The sequence below is a fragment of the Vicugna pacos genome, chromosome 1 (genome assembly GCF_048564905.1).
Source record: "Vicugna pacos chromosome 1, VicPac4, whole genome shotgun sequence".
Lineage (NCBI taxonomy): Eukaryota > Metazoa > Chordata > Mammalia > Artiodactyla > Camelidae > Vicugna > Vicugna pacos.
This window is the reverse complement of record NC_132987.1, coordinates 30,812,878-30,830,821: the sequence shown is the minus strand read 5'-3', so window position 1 is coordinate 30,830,821 and position 17,944 is coordinate 30,812,878. Positions and strand designations below refer to the sequence as shown.

General features: G+C 37.6%; 1 protein-coding gene across 7 annotated transcripts in view; it reads right to left on the bottom strand.

Moving 5' to 3' along the window:
- MME (membrane metalloendopeptidase) overlaps window positions 1–17,944 on the bottom strand; it is a 467,357-nt gene that overhangs the window by 26,475 nt on the left and 422,938 nt on the right. For all 7 annotated transcript variants that reach the window (XM_072959578.1, XM_072959582.1, XM_072959579.1 and 4 more), the window contains 6 exons: window positions 17,210–17,346; window positions 17,007–17,100; window positions 15,723–15,851; window positions 14,858–14,956; window positions 12,227–12,307; window positions 10,806–10,909 (listed from right to left, as the gene is read on the bottom strand). In XM_072959578.1, coding sequence (XP_072815679.1) covers window positions 10,806–10,909; window positions 12,227–12,307; window positions 14,858–14,956; window positions 15,723–15,851; window positions 17,007–17,100; window positions 17,210–17,346 — 644 coding nt within the window. The remainder of the gene's footprint in view (window positions 1–10,805; window positions 10,910–12,226; window positions 12,308–14,857; window positions 14,957–15,722; window positions 15,852–17,006; window positions 17,101–17,209; window positions 17,347–17,944) is intronic.

The following is a 17,944-nucleotide window of genomic DNA, read 5'->3' as shown; positions in this document are numbered from 1 at the left end:
ATACATAAACAAGATTATACTGTATAGCACAGGGAAATATATACAAGATCTTGTGGTAGCTCATAGTGAAAAAAAATTTGACAATGAATATATACATGTTCATGTATGCCTGAAAAATTGTGCTCTACACTAGAATTTGACACAACATTTTAAAATAACTATTACTCAATAAAAAAAAGTAAAAAAAAATGTTTGTTCCTGGAATACAGCTATCACCAGAGGTATCTTCAAAGATCATGGGCCAGGTTCAATGGAGGAAATTCAATAGGGCCTAGAGGTCAGAGTCCACTGTGTCCACTGTCTCTGCACAGCACAGCAAGCAATTGCTTACCAAACATTTGCTTTTCCATCTTCATGTGAATTGCCTTCCATCCCTTTGGGGTCCCAAACCACTATCCCCAACATCCTCTTTTGCCTTTAGCTGAAGATGGTATTTAAGGTGCAGGTTTCTGCTATTTTGGTGAGTTACTGTTTTCTTGGATCTCTCCCATGTGTACATATTATTAAACTTTGATTTTTCTCCTGTTAATCTGTCTCATGTCAATTTAATTCTTAGACCAGCCAGAAGAACCTAGCAGGGTAGAGGAAAATTTCTTCCTTCCTGACAATAGCAAATGTAGCAGTACATTTTATGCATAAGCAGCTTGTAATGATTAAAATTTCAATTTCAATTGATATAATAATGAATGTAACATATTTTCAGGTCTCAGTTGTTCAATTATGATCTTCTTATTTAGTGATAGGATACTCTGCACGGGTTTTAATGGGTAATCACAAATAATATGCAAATTGTTGGTTCTGGACTCAGGCACAACGCTAATGATGAAATACAAAAGGTGCCAATTCAAAATGTCTTTTTTAAAAATAAGTTTATAATACAGAGGAAAGAAACTAGATACATGAATCTAATGGTTCTGAGAGCAACAGATCTTAAAAGTGGGACATAGATGAATGAAGTTTATGTTATCCATGTTTATTGCTTTTGTAAAAATAAATGTCACACCTTTTGTTTCAGTGATTTTTCTACTCTTCTGTTATATTACTTTGAGGGGCTTAAGATTGTATTTTGATTAATGTTTGTAACTTTCCAGCAGGGAGGGTTTTACATATTAAAATGTCCACTGTGAATTACACCTTCAAGAAAATAGGTAGCTATTTATGACCACAGAACACTCAAATAAAATTAGAATTACGGTGGTTAGGTTTACAGAGCACTAATGTGTAGTGTTTGCTTTTTCTTCCTAGAGCTCTTTCACTGTGCATCCTCAGACCCACCCTGGGTCATTACCCAGATTCAAAAGCACAGGGCACTTTGTCCCTGAGAATGATCAGAACTTGAGGTACTGTGATTGGATCATTACATCTTCAAGTGATGATAACAGCTACAGGCTCAAGGTCCAATATTTGTGGTCAATCATGAAATATCTCACTACATTACTATTAAAGCTAAATTAACAGGGCAAAGAAAATACTTTTCAAATTAAATGGTGATGTAACAAAACTGTAAGTTCTTTTGATTTGAATGCAGCCTCAAAGTTTCAAGAGAAGCTTTCATTTAGAGAACACATACAAATCTGACCCTGAAGAGCAAGCAGCATAGAAAAGAGAAAATGCGCAACTAAAGAGAAAGACAAAGTGTCCACTAACATAACGGACAGTGCAAGTTATCTGAAGATTCCGTTAAAGTATGGAGGCCAGACACTAGCATCTCCCAGCACAGGTACTGGACCTGAGAGATGAAGTAAATACCACCTGTTCTTTGAATTCTCTTCCTGCCTCCAGCAGTCTGTGTGTGTAACACGATGGGTGTGTGCGTAACACTATGGGTGTGTGTGTAACACTATGTGTGTGTGTGTAGCATAAAGTGGAGAGTGGGAAAGCAAGAAGTAAGCAAACTTTATTTTAAATTTCTGAGACATAACTTTGTCAGGTAATCTTATTCTTGTTTGGTTGGGGCACTCACCAGCAGAACAAAGGGCCACTAAAAGCAGCAAACGGCCTCAAAGCTGAACTAACAATGTGGCTGGGAAATATAACTGAAATACCCTTGAGAGGGGGACCAGGTGTGTTTCTCTTCCCTCTCTTATTACCCTGAAGAACCTAAGTGCTGATGGGATGAAAGCACACAGACATCATTTTTTAATAGCAGGGAAGAAAAGCAGGAAGTCTATAGCCTAATTCTATACAGCCTTTTGGATATTATAAACCCACTGGATTGCAAAAGCACCTGGAATAAAACTTCTCTTTCATCCATTCATTGTAACTTTAAAACTTAAAACAACAAAATTGTTAATGCTCTTTTCCCTGTAAGCGTTCAATTTCTCAGCATCTAGCGGTCTGGAAGTGACTGCTTTGAAATTTGCAGTAGAATACAATGGTTTTCCCTGTCTTCCTCAAGTATTTCTGGAAAGAATTTTCATTTTATAATTGCAATTACTACTGTAATGCTTTAGATTTATCAATATTCTCTCATCAAGACTTTAAAATTTTCTGTATATTTTCATTCATCTTTCAAGCCATCCATATAAAATAAATGACACCTCCAACTTTCAGGTATAGAAACTAAGGCACAGCAGGGGTCAAACGCTCTCCTAATGCACTTACAGACTAACCAGTACAACTGGGGAAAGAATATGTAAACCAGGGAGGGAGAAGACTCTCTCATCCTCCAAGAAATCCCCTACTTCTAACATGTTAATATGCATCATACATAAAATTTCACTACAAAGATGAATGCCATTGCCTGGACAACTTCTTTAAAAATGAAAGTGTTCATTTTTAAATTGTTTCACATTCAGGGTTTCCCCTTACTCCAACCAGCTCTAGGCCTCTACCCCACCCTGAAGTCTCATCAAGACCAAATCATAACAACAGCAGCTACCGTTCAATGAACAGCTAAGTTACGTGGCATGCACATTACACCACACACAGCACAATGAGGCAAAAGTAAATGTCATTATCCTCAGTTTATAAAAGAATCACTGAGGCTCAGAGGTTGCCTAGGTTCACACAGCTAATAAGTGGCAGACAGGAACTGTAACTCAGGGCTGCCTGCTCTTTCTACCTCCCACCACCCCCACCACCGCCCCCTGACTCTAGAGCACAAGCCCTTTCCACTGTTCTGGAAGGTGCAGTATTTTACCCAAAGGCAACAGCACAGCAGGACCAAGGAGCCTCATTAAACTGTTCACTCTTTTGCAGAGGAGTTAACGTGACTGAAGTACTCTGAGTGACTCACCTGCTGTCTGAGAGGTGAGAGCCAGGACTCTATCCAGACATTACACTGGGAGAATCCACTTTTCTTTCAACAAAAAGCAGTAGAAATCACTACTCTGCTTTTCTTCCTAGAAGTCATCAGTTGTGCGTGGTTCTAAGTGTGGCAACAAGACTCAATCATTTTAGTCTTCAGTAACTCTCTATGTGTGAACACACATGCACATGTGCACTCGCGGGTGATGTGCTGATTTCAGAGAAATTCCCAGTTTGGGACGCAGCATAGAGGGGTGGGTGGATCATTTCTATCAGAATTTTCTTTTGGGGACCTATTCTCCTGACTTAGGATAAATCTTGTGATCTTTCAGGAAAGAAATGAAACCTCTTCCACTCCATCTGATGCTTAGCAATGATATATTGTGATGTTGTAAGTCCACTGTCTGTCTAGCTCATTAGACTCCATGAAGGCGGGGATGGTCCATGTGTTGTGCTTTTTTACGATTGTGGTAACAACATAGCATGAGCGCTATCCTCTTAACACATCGCAAGTGCACAATACGTTACTGTCAACTACAGCTACAGTGCCGTACAGCAGGTCTCTGGAGATTAGTCATCTTGTGTAACCGAAACTTTGTGCCTGCTGATCAGTAACTCCCCATTTCCTCCTCCCCCAGCATGATTCTCTTCTTTGATAATACAAATTTGACTACTTTAGATACCTCATGTAAGTGGAGTCATACAGTATGTGTCTTTTTGTCTGGCTTATTTCACTTAACATAATATTCTCAGGTTCATCCATGTTGTTGCATATTGCAGAATTTCCTTCTTTTTAAAGGCCGAGTAGTATTCCTTTGTATATCTAGACCACACTTTCTTTAGCCATTCATCTGTCAATGGAAACAGGTTGTTTCCACATCTTAGCTATTGTGAATGGTGCTGCAATGAATATGAGAGTGCTATTGTCAGCGATCCTAATTTCAGTTCTTTTGGTTATATGCCCAAAAGTGGCATTACTGGGTCCTATGGTAGTTCTATTTCTAATTTTTGGAGGGACCTCCATACTGTTTTGCATTCCCACCAGCTATGCAAAGGTTCCAATTTCTCCACATCCTCACCAAAACTTGCCTTTTTTTTTATTTAAATAATAGCCATTCTGATAGGAACAATATGACATCTCACTGGGGTTTGATTTGCATTCCTTTGAGGATTACTGAGGTTAAGCATCTTCTCATGTACCTGGTGGTCATTTGTATGTCTTCTTTGGAGAAATGTCTATTCAAATCCTTAACCCATTTTTTAATTGGTTTATTAGTTTTTTGCTATTGAATTACAGGAGTTCCTTGTGTGTTCTGGAGATTAACCCTTTACCAGATATGTGATTTGCAAAATTTTTCTCTCATTCTTTAGGTTACCTTTTCATTCTGTTATTTCTTTTGCTGTGCAGAAGCTATTAAATTCAATTTGTTTATTTCATGTTTTGTTCTTAACAGTATCTCCAGGGCTTAGCACAGTGCTGGGAACATGACAGGCACTCAATATATATTTGGGCCTTGGCATATCAATGGGTCCTTCAAGCCCCAGGAGTGCTGACCCTTCTCTTTCTGGGGCCCTGAGAGGGTGGAGGGCACCAAATGGAGGTGAGGCCCTGCTGCCATGGCAACCAGAAGTGTGCACTTTCTGGACTTTGTCCTCTCGAGAGGGTACACTGATATAAAGCTCTAGAATTCTGCCAACTTCTCTCAGTTTAAAACCTCAACCTTTAACTTATTTATCTTCATGCCCTACTTCTCCTTCTGGGAAAAAAAAAAAAGCCTCCTTGGGTGCTAACTAAAAAGCAGAAATGTGCTTACTGATAAAATCCATCTTGTTTATAACCCCAAAACAGGTTGGAAACTGCAAAGTTTATTGGTTTAATGGAAGTCTAAAAGATGGAATGCTAAAATTTTAATCTATTACAATATGTATACATGAGCACACCAGGGCAATACTGCCATAGGGAGGTAGAATGGTTTGTCCAAGTTTAGTCTATTTGTTATTCTGGCTTTCTGGCTGAGTGGAACTTGATAAGCCAAATAATCTCTTTTACATATATTCCCCATACATCTACACTCATGGAGATTCACCTGCATCCCAAGTCTTCAGCATGCCCACCCTGGACAGGTCCCATCAACTCTCCACCTCTGTGCCATTTCATATACCCATAAACGTCCTGCATAACAAGTCTTCTTCTGATAATGAGGTTCAATGATAGATGGCTTAATTAGAAAGGAGACAGATTCTAGAAACATCAGTGAAGGGGAAATATCAGAAGAGGTATTTTAGAAAGAAGTGAGGTATTTCCCTGCCTCCCAAGAATATGTTCTTTTTCTCTTGAGTCAATTGACACAGAGAAGCCAAGCAGGAGAACAACCCGGCTCTTACCAAAACTCCTCAGGAAGGGCCATAAAATTTTAATGCTGGAAAGAACCTTAGAGATGTAGCATCATCTAAATCAACCTGCTCGTTTTATAAATAGGGAAACTGCATGGCTTTTAAAAAGACACAGGAAGTAACTGGCAGAACTGGGCCACAGGAAAAAGTGTTAGCAACTCACTGCTGTGGCAAAACTACTGTGGTACCAACAGTCCTGCCATCTTTGGTGGTGCTGGCCTTTCAGGAAGAAAGGGCCACACCTGTTGGGCTGGCAATCTCAGGAGCATTGCTTATTTCAAGGGCTTGCAAACATCCAATTAGCCCAGATGAGGAAGAAACAGCAGGCTTGAGGCAATAAGGAAGACAGAAATGAACCAGCCATTCTGTTCTGTTTTAAGTGAATCCACTGTTCACCTCAATGTTAATTTAAATGCTGACAAGTTGTTTACAGAGAATATTTCACTAATAAGTAAAGGTTTAATAAAAGTGCTATCCCCACACTTTGCTGTCTTGTAATAGCCCCAACTAACCCTGCATTTCAGCAGCTTTCATGTTACCTGCCTCCTCCACCAGACTGACAGCTATGAGTTTTACTCTTATCTTTTTCCTCTACAGTGTTCAGCACGGTGCTTCGCACATCGTAGCTGCTTGATAAAATGTTTATTGAGCTGGCTGCTGCTAATGTTAACTTGTTTTTATTTCAATGCACAACAGTAAGAAAGATGCAGCAATGAAATGTCTTTGTAGTTTATGAAAAGTACCCCCACCTGCTCAACGGTCATGATTTACAAACACTGGCACTACCTGTCCCAATTAGATGACAGAAAATTCTGTCCTGAGAAACTAACAAAATAACATCAAGTCTAAAAATAAGAAAAGGAATTCATTTTATTTTGTCCTTGTACATTGTTTCTTTTTAGAAGTTTATATTTGTTCCTTGGAGTCTAAGTGAATAATAATGTTATTGGAAGTAAATCATTTTAGACATCTAGCCAGGTAATTTTGCCAATGGATATTACATTCTCAATTTAGCACTATTACTATTTGAAAACATGACATGAAATTCTTTACAAACTGGCACTAAATCTGCAGAGAACATAATGTTTGAGATGATTTTTGGAAGCACAAGCTAGGCACTCAGAAACCACATGAGCCAAGAGCCTTTTATATTTAAATCTTTGTCCTTTGCAGTTGCCAGCTGCTCGAATGGGCAGACGGAGGGCCTTTTAGCCAAATGACTAACTCGGGCATATCACAGGCGGACTTCCCGACCTCCTCTTTATTTTGAATTTGTTAAGCAGAGAGAGCAGCAGAGATCACGCTGGATATCTTCACCAACTATGATGGTGAAATGCTTGGTTGCGTCAGCATTTACTTTAGTGGCTGAGTTAACTTTATTAGCATCATTACAAATCAGCTAATTTAGCAATCATTCATTCTGTCATCATTGAGAAAAGGTCTACATTCTGCTCACTGATTTTAATCTCTGGTGACACAAAACACATAGTATCTGCTTTCAACAAGGGCCAGTCCAGCTAAACGTAATAAAATGTACTGGTGCTGTGACTAAAATGCACTTAAGGTATAGCATAGGGACAAGATGAAGAGAAAAATGTAATGAAGTTCTGTGAGGAAGGGTGTAATGCTCCAGTTGAATCATACCATGTATAGGTTTCTGTTAAATGAACAAACGCAGAAAGGGTGGTCCAAGGTAAGAGGCAAGGAGGAGGAAGAGATGGGGCAATGACTTTAAAGTAATTCCTCTGGTCGGAGATTTGGGGCAATGCTGCCAGGTAGGGTGACTCTAAAGGAAGTCTGCAGAGCCAGTGGGCGGTATGCAGAGCCTTGTACACACTTCATGAGATGCGCAAAACAAATGCACTTAAAGGTTTTCATCAGAAAATAACATGACTCAATTTCTGTCTTTGAAAGTGAATGCAGTAGCATGGAGAATTAGCTGAAGGAACACAAGATGACTGATGATAAGATTAGGAAAATATTGTAATAACTCTGGTGAACAATGAGAAATGTCTGAATTAAGGCATGACAATGGAGATGGTGAGATGGAGATCCACACCTCCCCCCACAATGCCTATAAAATAGTTTAAGTAGCAGCTGGAGGATGTGAACTTTTGGGGGGGGATGGGATTTGAAGTAGACATCACTGAGATGTCAGGGATGATAGGAAGGTCTCGGTCTATGATGGTGGGTGCCTGGTTTCTCTCTTGGTAGCAGTAAGATGGAAGTTGTTGGAAAATAGGGTGAGAAGGGGAGAAAGACGATCAATTTTTGCCAAAAAAGGCAAATGCTGAGTTTGTAGGATTAGAGGAACACCTACATGGAGATGTTTCATAGGCAGTTAGACATTTGGATCTGGAGCACAGCAAACAGACCTGGGCCAGAAACAAATATTCAGTGGTTATAGGAGAAGACGTAGGAGATGCCAATAAGTATACAAGTTTGCCCAGTGACAGTATGTGGAGTGAGAAAAGGTCCAGAAGTTTACTATTTGGTTAACTGACTGAATTTATTTAAATTAATTTCTGCCTTGAAATTTCAAGGCATCATCATTTCTCTGTAATACCCTACAATATAACCCTACTATAATCAACAGCTTTTCTTATCTCTGTCTCATCTATTGTGGGTATGGACACCTATTTGTCCTGCAAAATGTTGGGAGTGAAGACTTAGGCATCTAAAAATGTAATTCTCTGAGAGGTAACTACTGGCTATGTGATCAAAGTAGCAATAGATTTTATCTGCCTGAATATACAGTGAGGACTTGAGCCTGATGTTACATAAAAGAGGAAAGAAAACATAGTGACTTTATTACTATAAAGCAGGTGCTAAATAAGTCAGAATCATTGACTATAAGAAATCTCAATAAAATAGGAGGGATTTTATTATGTTGTGTCCTAAAGGGTGCAGTCCTAATGACTGAATGCAATCGTTGTCAAAAGTACTTCCAACACTTTGGAAGACAAAAAAAATTAATTTTAAAGATAAACTGCCAAATTAAAGGTATCATCTTGCAAAAAGGAATAACACTCAGGTGTTCGTGTGACTTGAGAAGGTGGGTGGTACTTAAGAAGAATACTAATACCAGGGTCCCCACCGATCAGCAAGTACATCACAACCTAGGGTAGTGGGGTTGGGGAATCAACACTATTGCTAATGCTCCCCAGGTGACTCTAAAGTGCAATCAGAGTTGTGAACCCTTGTCCTCAGCATACAGGCAGAAGATGGGGAAGGAAGGAAAACTAGCCTGGTGTGGCAGAGAAGACCTAACAAGTTATACTGCACTTGTGATTGACTGTCGGAAGTTCATGGAAAGGATCCGAAAAGAATTAATAAGCTATGCGTGCCATTGAGCAAACATTCATTAAAATATTATATATAATTTTTGCTTTTGATTATTTATCATGAAGAGAAAAGGACTCAGAGAAAGTCAACACATATGATGAAAAGGAATGAAAATTGCACACTATCCTACAAATGATTATGGAACTGGGACTATGTTAACTTCCAAAGAAAACATCAAGCAATAATTCAACAACTACTTTTAAAATTATGAAGAAATCTTCTGGTGTCAGGTGGGTGCAGATTATATTAGCTATTTTCAGAAAGCATATTTGATGATATTTGTAAGTAGATATTTTATGCAGAACTAACAATCATTAAATGTAAGTCTATGTATTGTTAAGAAATAAAAATATTCAGACTTCTAAGAAGCTTCTCAGATTATAAATTTACCTATACGGTATTTTTTTTGATGATTTTTTGTTGGTTTCTAGAGATAAGATACAACAACTGATTATAACACCAACTGTATGTACCTGTTCTCCTTTTTCCCTTCCCACCTGGGACATTAAACGTTCTGACATTTGCCACCCTGTGTTTAGCACCAGACAACTAACATCAGCTCCAGTACCTTTTTAAAAAGTCAGAAAAAGAAATCAGTCTCTTTGTCAGGGTACCTGAAGGGTTCAAAACGTTGTTAGGGATGAAAGTGTATTGGCATTTCCATATTAGGAATTTTGTCCAACCTGTACTTGGTTACTGAGAACAGTCCTATTATCAAACAGCCCCTCTGTACTTTGTACCTCTCTAGGCACAACAGTTCCCTCCTGGGATACAGTTTGTCATATCAGTCTTTCCTACCCTCTGCTGTTGTAACAAAATATAATCAAAGTTCACCTTTGATTCTCCCAGTTCCAAATGACACCTGGACTTGGTCAGTATTCCAAAATACTAGCTTAATAAACGAATGAAAGAATCAATGAATGCATGAATGAACCAAGCACCTCACTAGCATGTTACTGTGTCAGTTACCAGAAAAATCAGGTCAGTATATTTACTTTTCACTTACTCACTCATTCATTAATTCAGTTTTAACTGAAAACCTCCTATGTGTTCAGCGCTATGCTGACTGGTCCCCCGTTCCCTAGGAGCTAAAAGCCTGGTGGGGAAAAAGTCAACATTAGCAGCTGACTTTTATGTGCACAAACACATACGCTGATAAATATGTTAGACACATATTTATGTGCACAAACACATACGTTGATAAATATGTTAGACACATATTTATGTGCACAAACACATATGTTGATAAATATATTAGACACATCCATTTAATTGAAGAAAACCCCCTGCTAAACTAGTAGTTACTATGAAGTAACACCACCACTAGTGAGCAGAGATTAACAGCATCAAAGGCTAAGAATGAGGGTGATCCCTGGCATCTCATATTTGGCCACCATGTGATTGAGAGAAGTGTTCCAGGGAGCACTCTAGGAAGGGGAGGGAGTTGTGGGATGACTGACTGATAGAAAAAACATGGGGCTGAGGGCAGACGATAAATCTGAGTCCAGTAATTGTAGCCTCAGGGAAGACCTGCAGGAACTACAGTTACTCAGGCTAAAGTGTTACTGAGAGCCTTGTGCACAGACAGGCAACAATATGAGAAGAAACCAAAGGTAGCCTGAGGACACTTTACTGAAAAAATTTTAAGTCTGGTTAAATCCCTGAGGCTCATTTAGTAATATTTGTAGATGCTCTTGGACATAGTCAACAGAAGGAGGACATTACACCTTCAACACTGTTTTAAGTCATGTTTTTTCTCTTAATCCAGCAAAGGCCCTCTTCTGCATGAACCCATTAGAAAACTGGAATATACATACTCATCCTTGTCCACCTTTTCTCGAAGCTTCTTTAGTTGTTTATTTTGGTTGAACTTCAAGTTTTGAACTATGTTCTCAAAGTATTCATTTTCTTTGTAGCGCAACTATATTAATATACAAGATTTGGAGAAGATATTAAAACCAGTATCTTTAAAATTTTTGCAAAATAACACAGAAGATATTTTCTTAAGTTCTACCACTTAATAAAGTTAACAGAGAGCATTAAAACTTAACCAGAGAATTTACTTCCGATTAGCCTAGTTCTGTATTACAGGTCACTGCTGCTCTGGCTGAATCACTACTTCAGTCTACTCTTTTGTAGTTAATCAAATAAAACCAAGTGTCAGACAGGCTTTATTATATTGATATTAATCCTTGCATGACAGATGAGATAACAGCGAATTCTTATTTAGTACATACCATGTGCCAGGCACTCTTCTAAGCACTTTATATATCACATTCTTTTAATCTTCATAATAATCTTAGAAAGATGAGCTGTTATCACCATTTTAAAGTTGGGTAAACTGAGGCACAGACATTTAAGTCTCTTGCCCAAGTTAATAAGTGATGGAGCTGAGATTTGAACCCTTGGAATTTGAGTTTATGTTCTTAGCTAGTCAGTGAGTGGTTTAGCTGATATGTGAACCCAAGCAGTTTAGCTGCGAGTCTATGTGCTTAGCCAGTAGACTCCTGCCCCAAGGGCCCCAGGACTCACATGCTACAGCCAGCTCACTAAAAATAGTAACAAATAAATACATAAATAAAGCTTTTCTGCAAATGGAAAAATGAAGAAAGGATACTGTGCCTTGCAAACTCCTGTGTTAGGCAGCAATCAACAGATTAGAAGTCGCTGTCGTCTCTGCAGCTAGGCAAGGATCACCTTGTCACCAGGGTTTCAAGTAGTTGTGGTGACCATAAGGTCAGCAACAGGACCCTCAGCTGAGTCTGAAATCAATACTGTAGTGACTTCAATCAACTGTTTTCTTTTCATTGTTACATTACTAGAGGGAATAAAATAGTTCCCCATTTTCAAATAACAGATTTTTTTTTTAAATAGAGAAGGAATGACTTGGTTTATCCAGTAGAGGAATTATTAGAAAGTGGAAGGAAACCTGGAGGCATGTGAAAGATGAGATAAGGAGCCTGAGCACTGCCTTAAATTGAAATGTCTATGGCTCTTTAAAACACGCCAGATTTTTCCTACTACTCTTAAAGTGGAATATATGGAAACCAAAATAACAAAAATCAAATACAGACCAGGCTAATGAAACAAAAGGCTAAAACTAAAAGAAACAGAGTTGTGGATTCAGTGCAAAGGTTTTACGTACTAAGACCTCTGGGCGTAGGCTATGTCACGTAATTTCTGGCCGCCACTCCAGCCAGTCCCAGGTGCCATCAGTGCAGTCTTCACAGAGACTTACCTTGCGGTATTCATTGTTCAGTTTGCTGTCGTTTGAAAGAATGTCATCAGGATAGCCGATTCTTTCTTTAATTGCTAAGGCCTATGAGAATTATAATACTGAATGTGAGGATGATTATGAACTTTTAAATGCAGACATTATAATCTGCCCTTGACTGGCAATTGAATAACGTGATCCAGACGATTTACTTAAAGAGTATCTGACAACACTTAAGCAGAGATCTTTGCAGTGGCTTCTTCCTAGGTTTCCAAATAAACAAAAAATAGTTCTGAAATTTACCTTCTCATACCCCATTCTCATAGGCTGCAGCTTGCCCAAGAAAACCAAAATGCAAACTGACAAGTCAGTGTTCCACATGTATTATACTTTTATGAACTTCTTCTCAGAAAGGCTTTTTTCTTCCATTGTACGGAGGGGTAATATTTAGAACTTCCATTCTGGCAGCTTATAATTATCTTTCCACTTCACTGATTTGGCTGAGAAAGCAGATGTGGGCTTACAGGTTTAGTGCTAATATTCCTCCTGAATATTGGTTCCTGGAGTTTTTATATTCTCCATTGGTCTCCAAAGCCAGTGTACATATCTTCCCAGTTAAATGAATGACATTAGTTAAATGAGTAAAAAACAGGGTTTTCCTTGCTATATCAACCCACATTTACCTCTTGCTTACTACCACTTCTATTTTTATTATTTTAAAATTGTTTATTTTTATTGTTTCATTATCACCACTTATTTAACTACTTGCTATTTCTATTTCCATTTTTTAATTTCTCTCATTTTTCACAAAGATATTTGACTTTTGATTTTATCACATCACATTGCTCTCAAATAATTTAACTAATTTAAATTTTTCTTGGATTTTAAGCCTGCATCTCTGAGTTATTTGGCTTGCCATCAAATGCATGTGGTTTCGTTATAAATCTGTTTCATAAGCCAGGATTTCCCCAGTAGGGCAGACAAATGTGTCACTAAGTCAATTAGGCCAAGCCCCATTTTCTTTCTACATTGGCCCCTTCTCGACGGTACTTTACTTTCTAAAAGACATTTCCCCTCCTCCAAAGTATTAGGAATACAAACTCCATGGAAATAAGAGGTACTACAGAGGATATATTGTCAAATATTTGGGGTAAGTCCTGTGACAAAAACATTAAGCAGGCTTCTTCACTGAAGGACTTCTTAGACTCTAAAATTAGGTAATTGTAAGTGTCCAAGAGGATAATTTGTTTATTTATTCATTCAACTGGTGTTCAAGGGTCTACAACAAGCCAGGTACTTTGAAAAGGGCTAAGAATGCATGGTAGGCAAACATTTCTGCCCCTGGAGAGTAACTATAAAGGTCAATGGTAGGCAATAAAATGGGTATTAACTCTCAAGTGTGATGTATAGTGCCATAAAATCACACCCTGGAGGCATGTAACCTAGTCTAGGGTGGGATCAGGGAAGCCTTCCTGTGGGAAGTATTTCCTAAACTCTTTCGACTATGGGACTCTCATAGAGCAACTTGCAGGCCTAGTGTTTGGTGACACTACCTTGGGAAATGATGATCTAGAACAGTTTAATTGGCTACATCAAACAGAACCATGTCATGATAGTTAGAACATGAAAAGAGAAAATCCAGTCTGAACTTTCGAGGACCCAGTCAAAGTGGTGGAAAGATGGCTATACTATAGTGCCTAAATTCTAGACCTGACCCACCCAGGTCTCTGTGATAGCTGAAAAAGATACGCCTTGTATGTGATTTAATCCTCAAAGAGAACTAGACTACAGCCTGAGTCTCTTATTATAATAGATTTAGGGACTCTTTCTGTGTAAGTTCAAAGAATGGTCTGTTTTTCCTGCTTCCCTAACTACAGAGGAATAATCAGGTTACAGGCGAATACTGCACATAAAGCACACAGTTTTCATTGGACATGTTTCTTCGAATTTTATGTAGTTATCAATGACCATAGTAAATCTAAACCTGAGAGTTCCTTAGACATCTCACCTTTATTCTAATGCAAGATATTAAAAGTCCCAATAAAAGGTGCACAATGGGATAAGCAGGAATGGTTATTAAAAACTCCTTCCATATCCCTCTAACTGTAGGTCACCTTATAGCACTCAAATAATGCACCACTTTTACATTTGTTTGAGTAGAAGTTTAGTATTTTTCTCCCTAGATCATATAAAAAAACTAAATTGGGTATGTTTAAAAAATTGTAGCTGGAAATGTGCATTAAAAATTGAGGGGATATTTTTAGACATTGGTAGAGGTCTTTTAAATATGTTTTTTAAAAGGAGGAAAAATACGAACGACTGATAGATAGTATCTTTTAATCTTGTTCACACAAGATTTTCCTCTTGTTTTCTGAAGACTTCTTAAAAGAATAAAGGAAAACTGGAGATATTTCAAAGTTTTGAGTTGAACATGGCGAGTAGGAGCTAGTTACAAAGAAATAATAAGTGATGAAACTCATTGAAAAAAAATCTTCATCCATGAAAACTATTCCTGAAAATACTACATCTTAAAGGAGCTTGTTTTTATTTTATGCAATCCTTGATTACTATATTTTTTCCCCCAAATTTCTTAACAGTTAAACTTTTCTTATAAAGAGATTTTCCCTTGAGAGTTAGCCCTGCCTTGCTTTTTACCTTTTCTTCAGCTTTCTTTTTTGTTTCAGCATCCATCCAAGTAAGGTCATCTAAAGTCTGAATAAAAACTTTCCGGATCTGTGCAATTAAATCCTCAACCTCAAACCAAAAGAACAGAAGACAAATTTAGGCCACTAATTTTTTGTAACACAAATTTAAAACAATAGAGCTATAAGCTCTCTTTAAGTGATTCAATGATATGTAAATAAATGTAAATTTATAGACAAACTGTGGATCTAAACAAATGGATATATAAACGGATAGTTATATTTTTAAAGCAACACTGCACTTATCAAAACTAATGATTAAATTGTTCTTAATGTATACATTAATAAAAATCATCTTTAGAATGTAGTAGTTTCCATTATCATGAAAAAAGAACTAACATAAAATATTAGCTGTCATTAGTAGTAGTAGTTAAGCATGAAATAGCATTTAAATAGATTCTTTCACCATGACTTAAAGTTCCCTGTCTTCATTTCAGTAACAATTAAAAAAAAAGAAAGTACATGTCTTACACTTCAAATAAACCCTGGCTTATTTTCTAGTTTTTAAGAAAATACTAATTCTTGGTCAGTTTTACAAATAGAAGAGTTTATAAATGACTATCATTAGAAGAGATGACTAGGGATTGTGAATACACTGTTTCTGGAAAATGGACAGTTGGTTTGGAGTTAAACAATATTAGGATCAGAAACATAAACAGGCCCTTGGTGAAGGGAGGATGAGATTTACTGGGAAACACTCGCAAACTGTGATTCAGAAGTTCTCTGCCAATTAATAAAATTTTAGCCAAATTATGGACTACTACTGCAATTGCTCATCAGTGAACAAATTCTGAAAGAGTACCGTGTGAAAACATTACCACATGTTTACTCTCTCCAGAAAATGCTGCTTCCACATAAAGCCTTCCCACAGCATTCTCCATGTTCCCATTGACATAATTTGCACAACGTCTCCAAGTTGCTGTTTCTGATGTTGTGCCGTAAAGAGCCTGTGGGAGAGAAAAAGGAAACGACATTTGACCAGGAGTAGACGGCTGGAGGGTGGTCAGAGCACAGACGTCACAGGACTCTAGTCCTTATGTCTCCTAAGTTCTTGAAACATTCATTGCATCTCCTCACAAGGCACCATGTCCATGCATAGGATAAAATGTAATCCAATTGAATTACTCCTCACATATGATCTGGAAATAAGGTATACTTTCAGTAGCATGTCCTAGTAGAACTTTTGGCTATTACAAGTTAATATCCTTCTAGATGGCTTTAGAAAAAGATGATAACCCCATCCCCCTCAAAAAACAAAATAACACTGCTACCACTGCGTAAACATAAGTATGAAGTAATGTTCAATAAATGTAACGTGGGAGAGATCTGGTATCAAGAAAACACATTCCTGTTTTTTAATTTTTTTGCTGAACTTCCAGCACTTAGAAGAACTGCATGTGTACAAATTGAAGTACCAGTAAAGGGATTGACTTATATAAGGGAAATTTAGCAAAAGACCATTTTTACATTCTTTAATCTAAAAAATACGTCTATGTTTTCTTTTAAAGGATAAAAACTAAAAATTTCAATCAATCAGAGCGATATTTCCTTTTCATGACACCAACCAATACCCTTGGGAGAATTTCTCCTTCCTCAATCCCCCTTGCCCTGTCACCTCACAACAGGGCTAAAATGATGACTGTTTAAATAATGTAGCTACAGCCTAACAAAAGGCCTTAAAGTTATCTCCAGGTACGTATATTCTCAGTGGATTATCCACATCAATGTAGTCCATCTGTCTGCATATCTAGTGTGCTATGAGCAGCTGAAAAGCAAATTAATTGAGATAGACATCCCTGAAATTACTTTTAGCACAAGCAAAAAGCAAGCCAGTATTCTTTCATGAACTGCTCAAATAACCAAATGCACCTTCTTCCAGGGCAATTCAATCATGGCACCAGAGTAGACAATCCTAGGACAGCAGAGCCCATGAAAACTGGCTTTCCTGGGCAACATAGCTTAAACATGGTCAAAATGACCAACACTTGGTATTTTGTCTCTTGACAAAGTTTACCACAGTCTAGCAATGTACATGGCAAGCCTTCATAACCATGTATCTCCTTATGCTTTAAATCTTAAGAAAAGAGAGATTTTTTCTTCACCTTGCGGAAGGCATTTCTGGACTCCTTGTAGGTTCGGCTGAGGCTGCTTACAAGATCCATTATGAATCGCCAGGACATTAAATTTTGAAGATCTCTGTATAAAAAAACCCACCACCCAGCAACAGAAAAGATGAGGCTGCAAAGCTTCTAAAGAGTGATATTGAATGTAAACTTTGAGGACATGGTCACTATGACATACCTACCTGGCAGAATATTTGGCAAGAATGGGCTTAAGTTTGATTAAATATTCTGGAGCATAAACAACCACATCTTCCTCATTTGAAATATTAATATTCACAGTTGACATGATTTCATTTGTGAAATTTGACCAGCTGAATGGCTGGAAAAAAAAGCAGGCACAAAACATTCAGCAATAATGGATTTCTCTCCTTGGTTCCAAGACTCAATCATGGTTAAAGGGTCAGACATGGTTACAGTGTCAGTTGCATCACTATATAATTATCACAGTGGTCAGTTTGATATTTATTTGGGGTTTTTCTTCAATTGATTCAATTAGTTTTTGAATAAAAATTAGTTCTGCAGCATGATTATTTAAACAGCAGAATTAAACCAACCATTTAAGAGCAAAAGCAAAGCCTCTAAGTGTAGAGAACACAGAGCTAGAAATTAGGCTCAATGTCATATTCTTGGTTTAACGAACATTAAAAAAACAAGAAAAAGAAATTCAGCTGTAAACAAAGTTTCCTAGGTTTACGTAAAAATTTAAATGAATATAAAGTGTTTATTTTTTTAAAAGTGGATATTAATAAACAATCCATTTGAACACAGTAATACCTCTCAGTGGAGATCGTGCTGTAAATGAAAGCACACTATTGTCCCAGCAGAGGTATGGCACAACATAGATGGTCCAACAAAGACAAACAAAGTACATTTTAAGCTATCAATATTGGGTCTATCTGTGTGCAGTTTTTAACAGT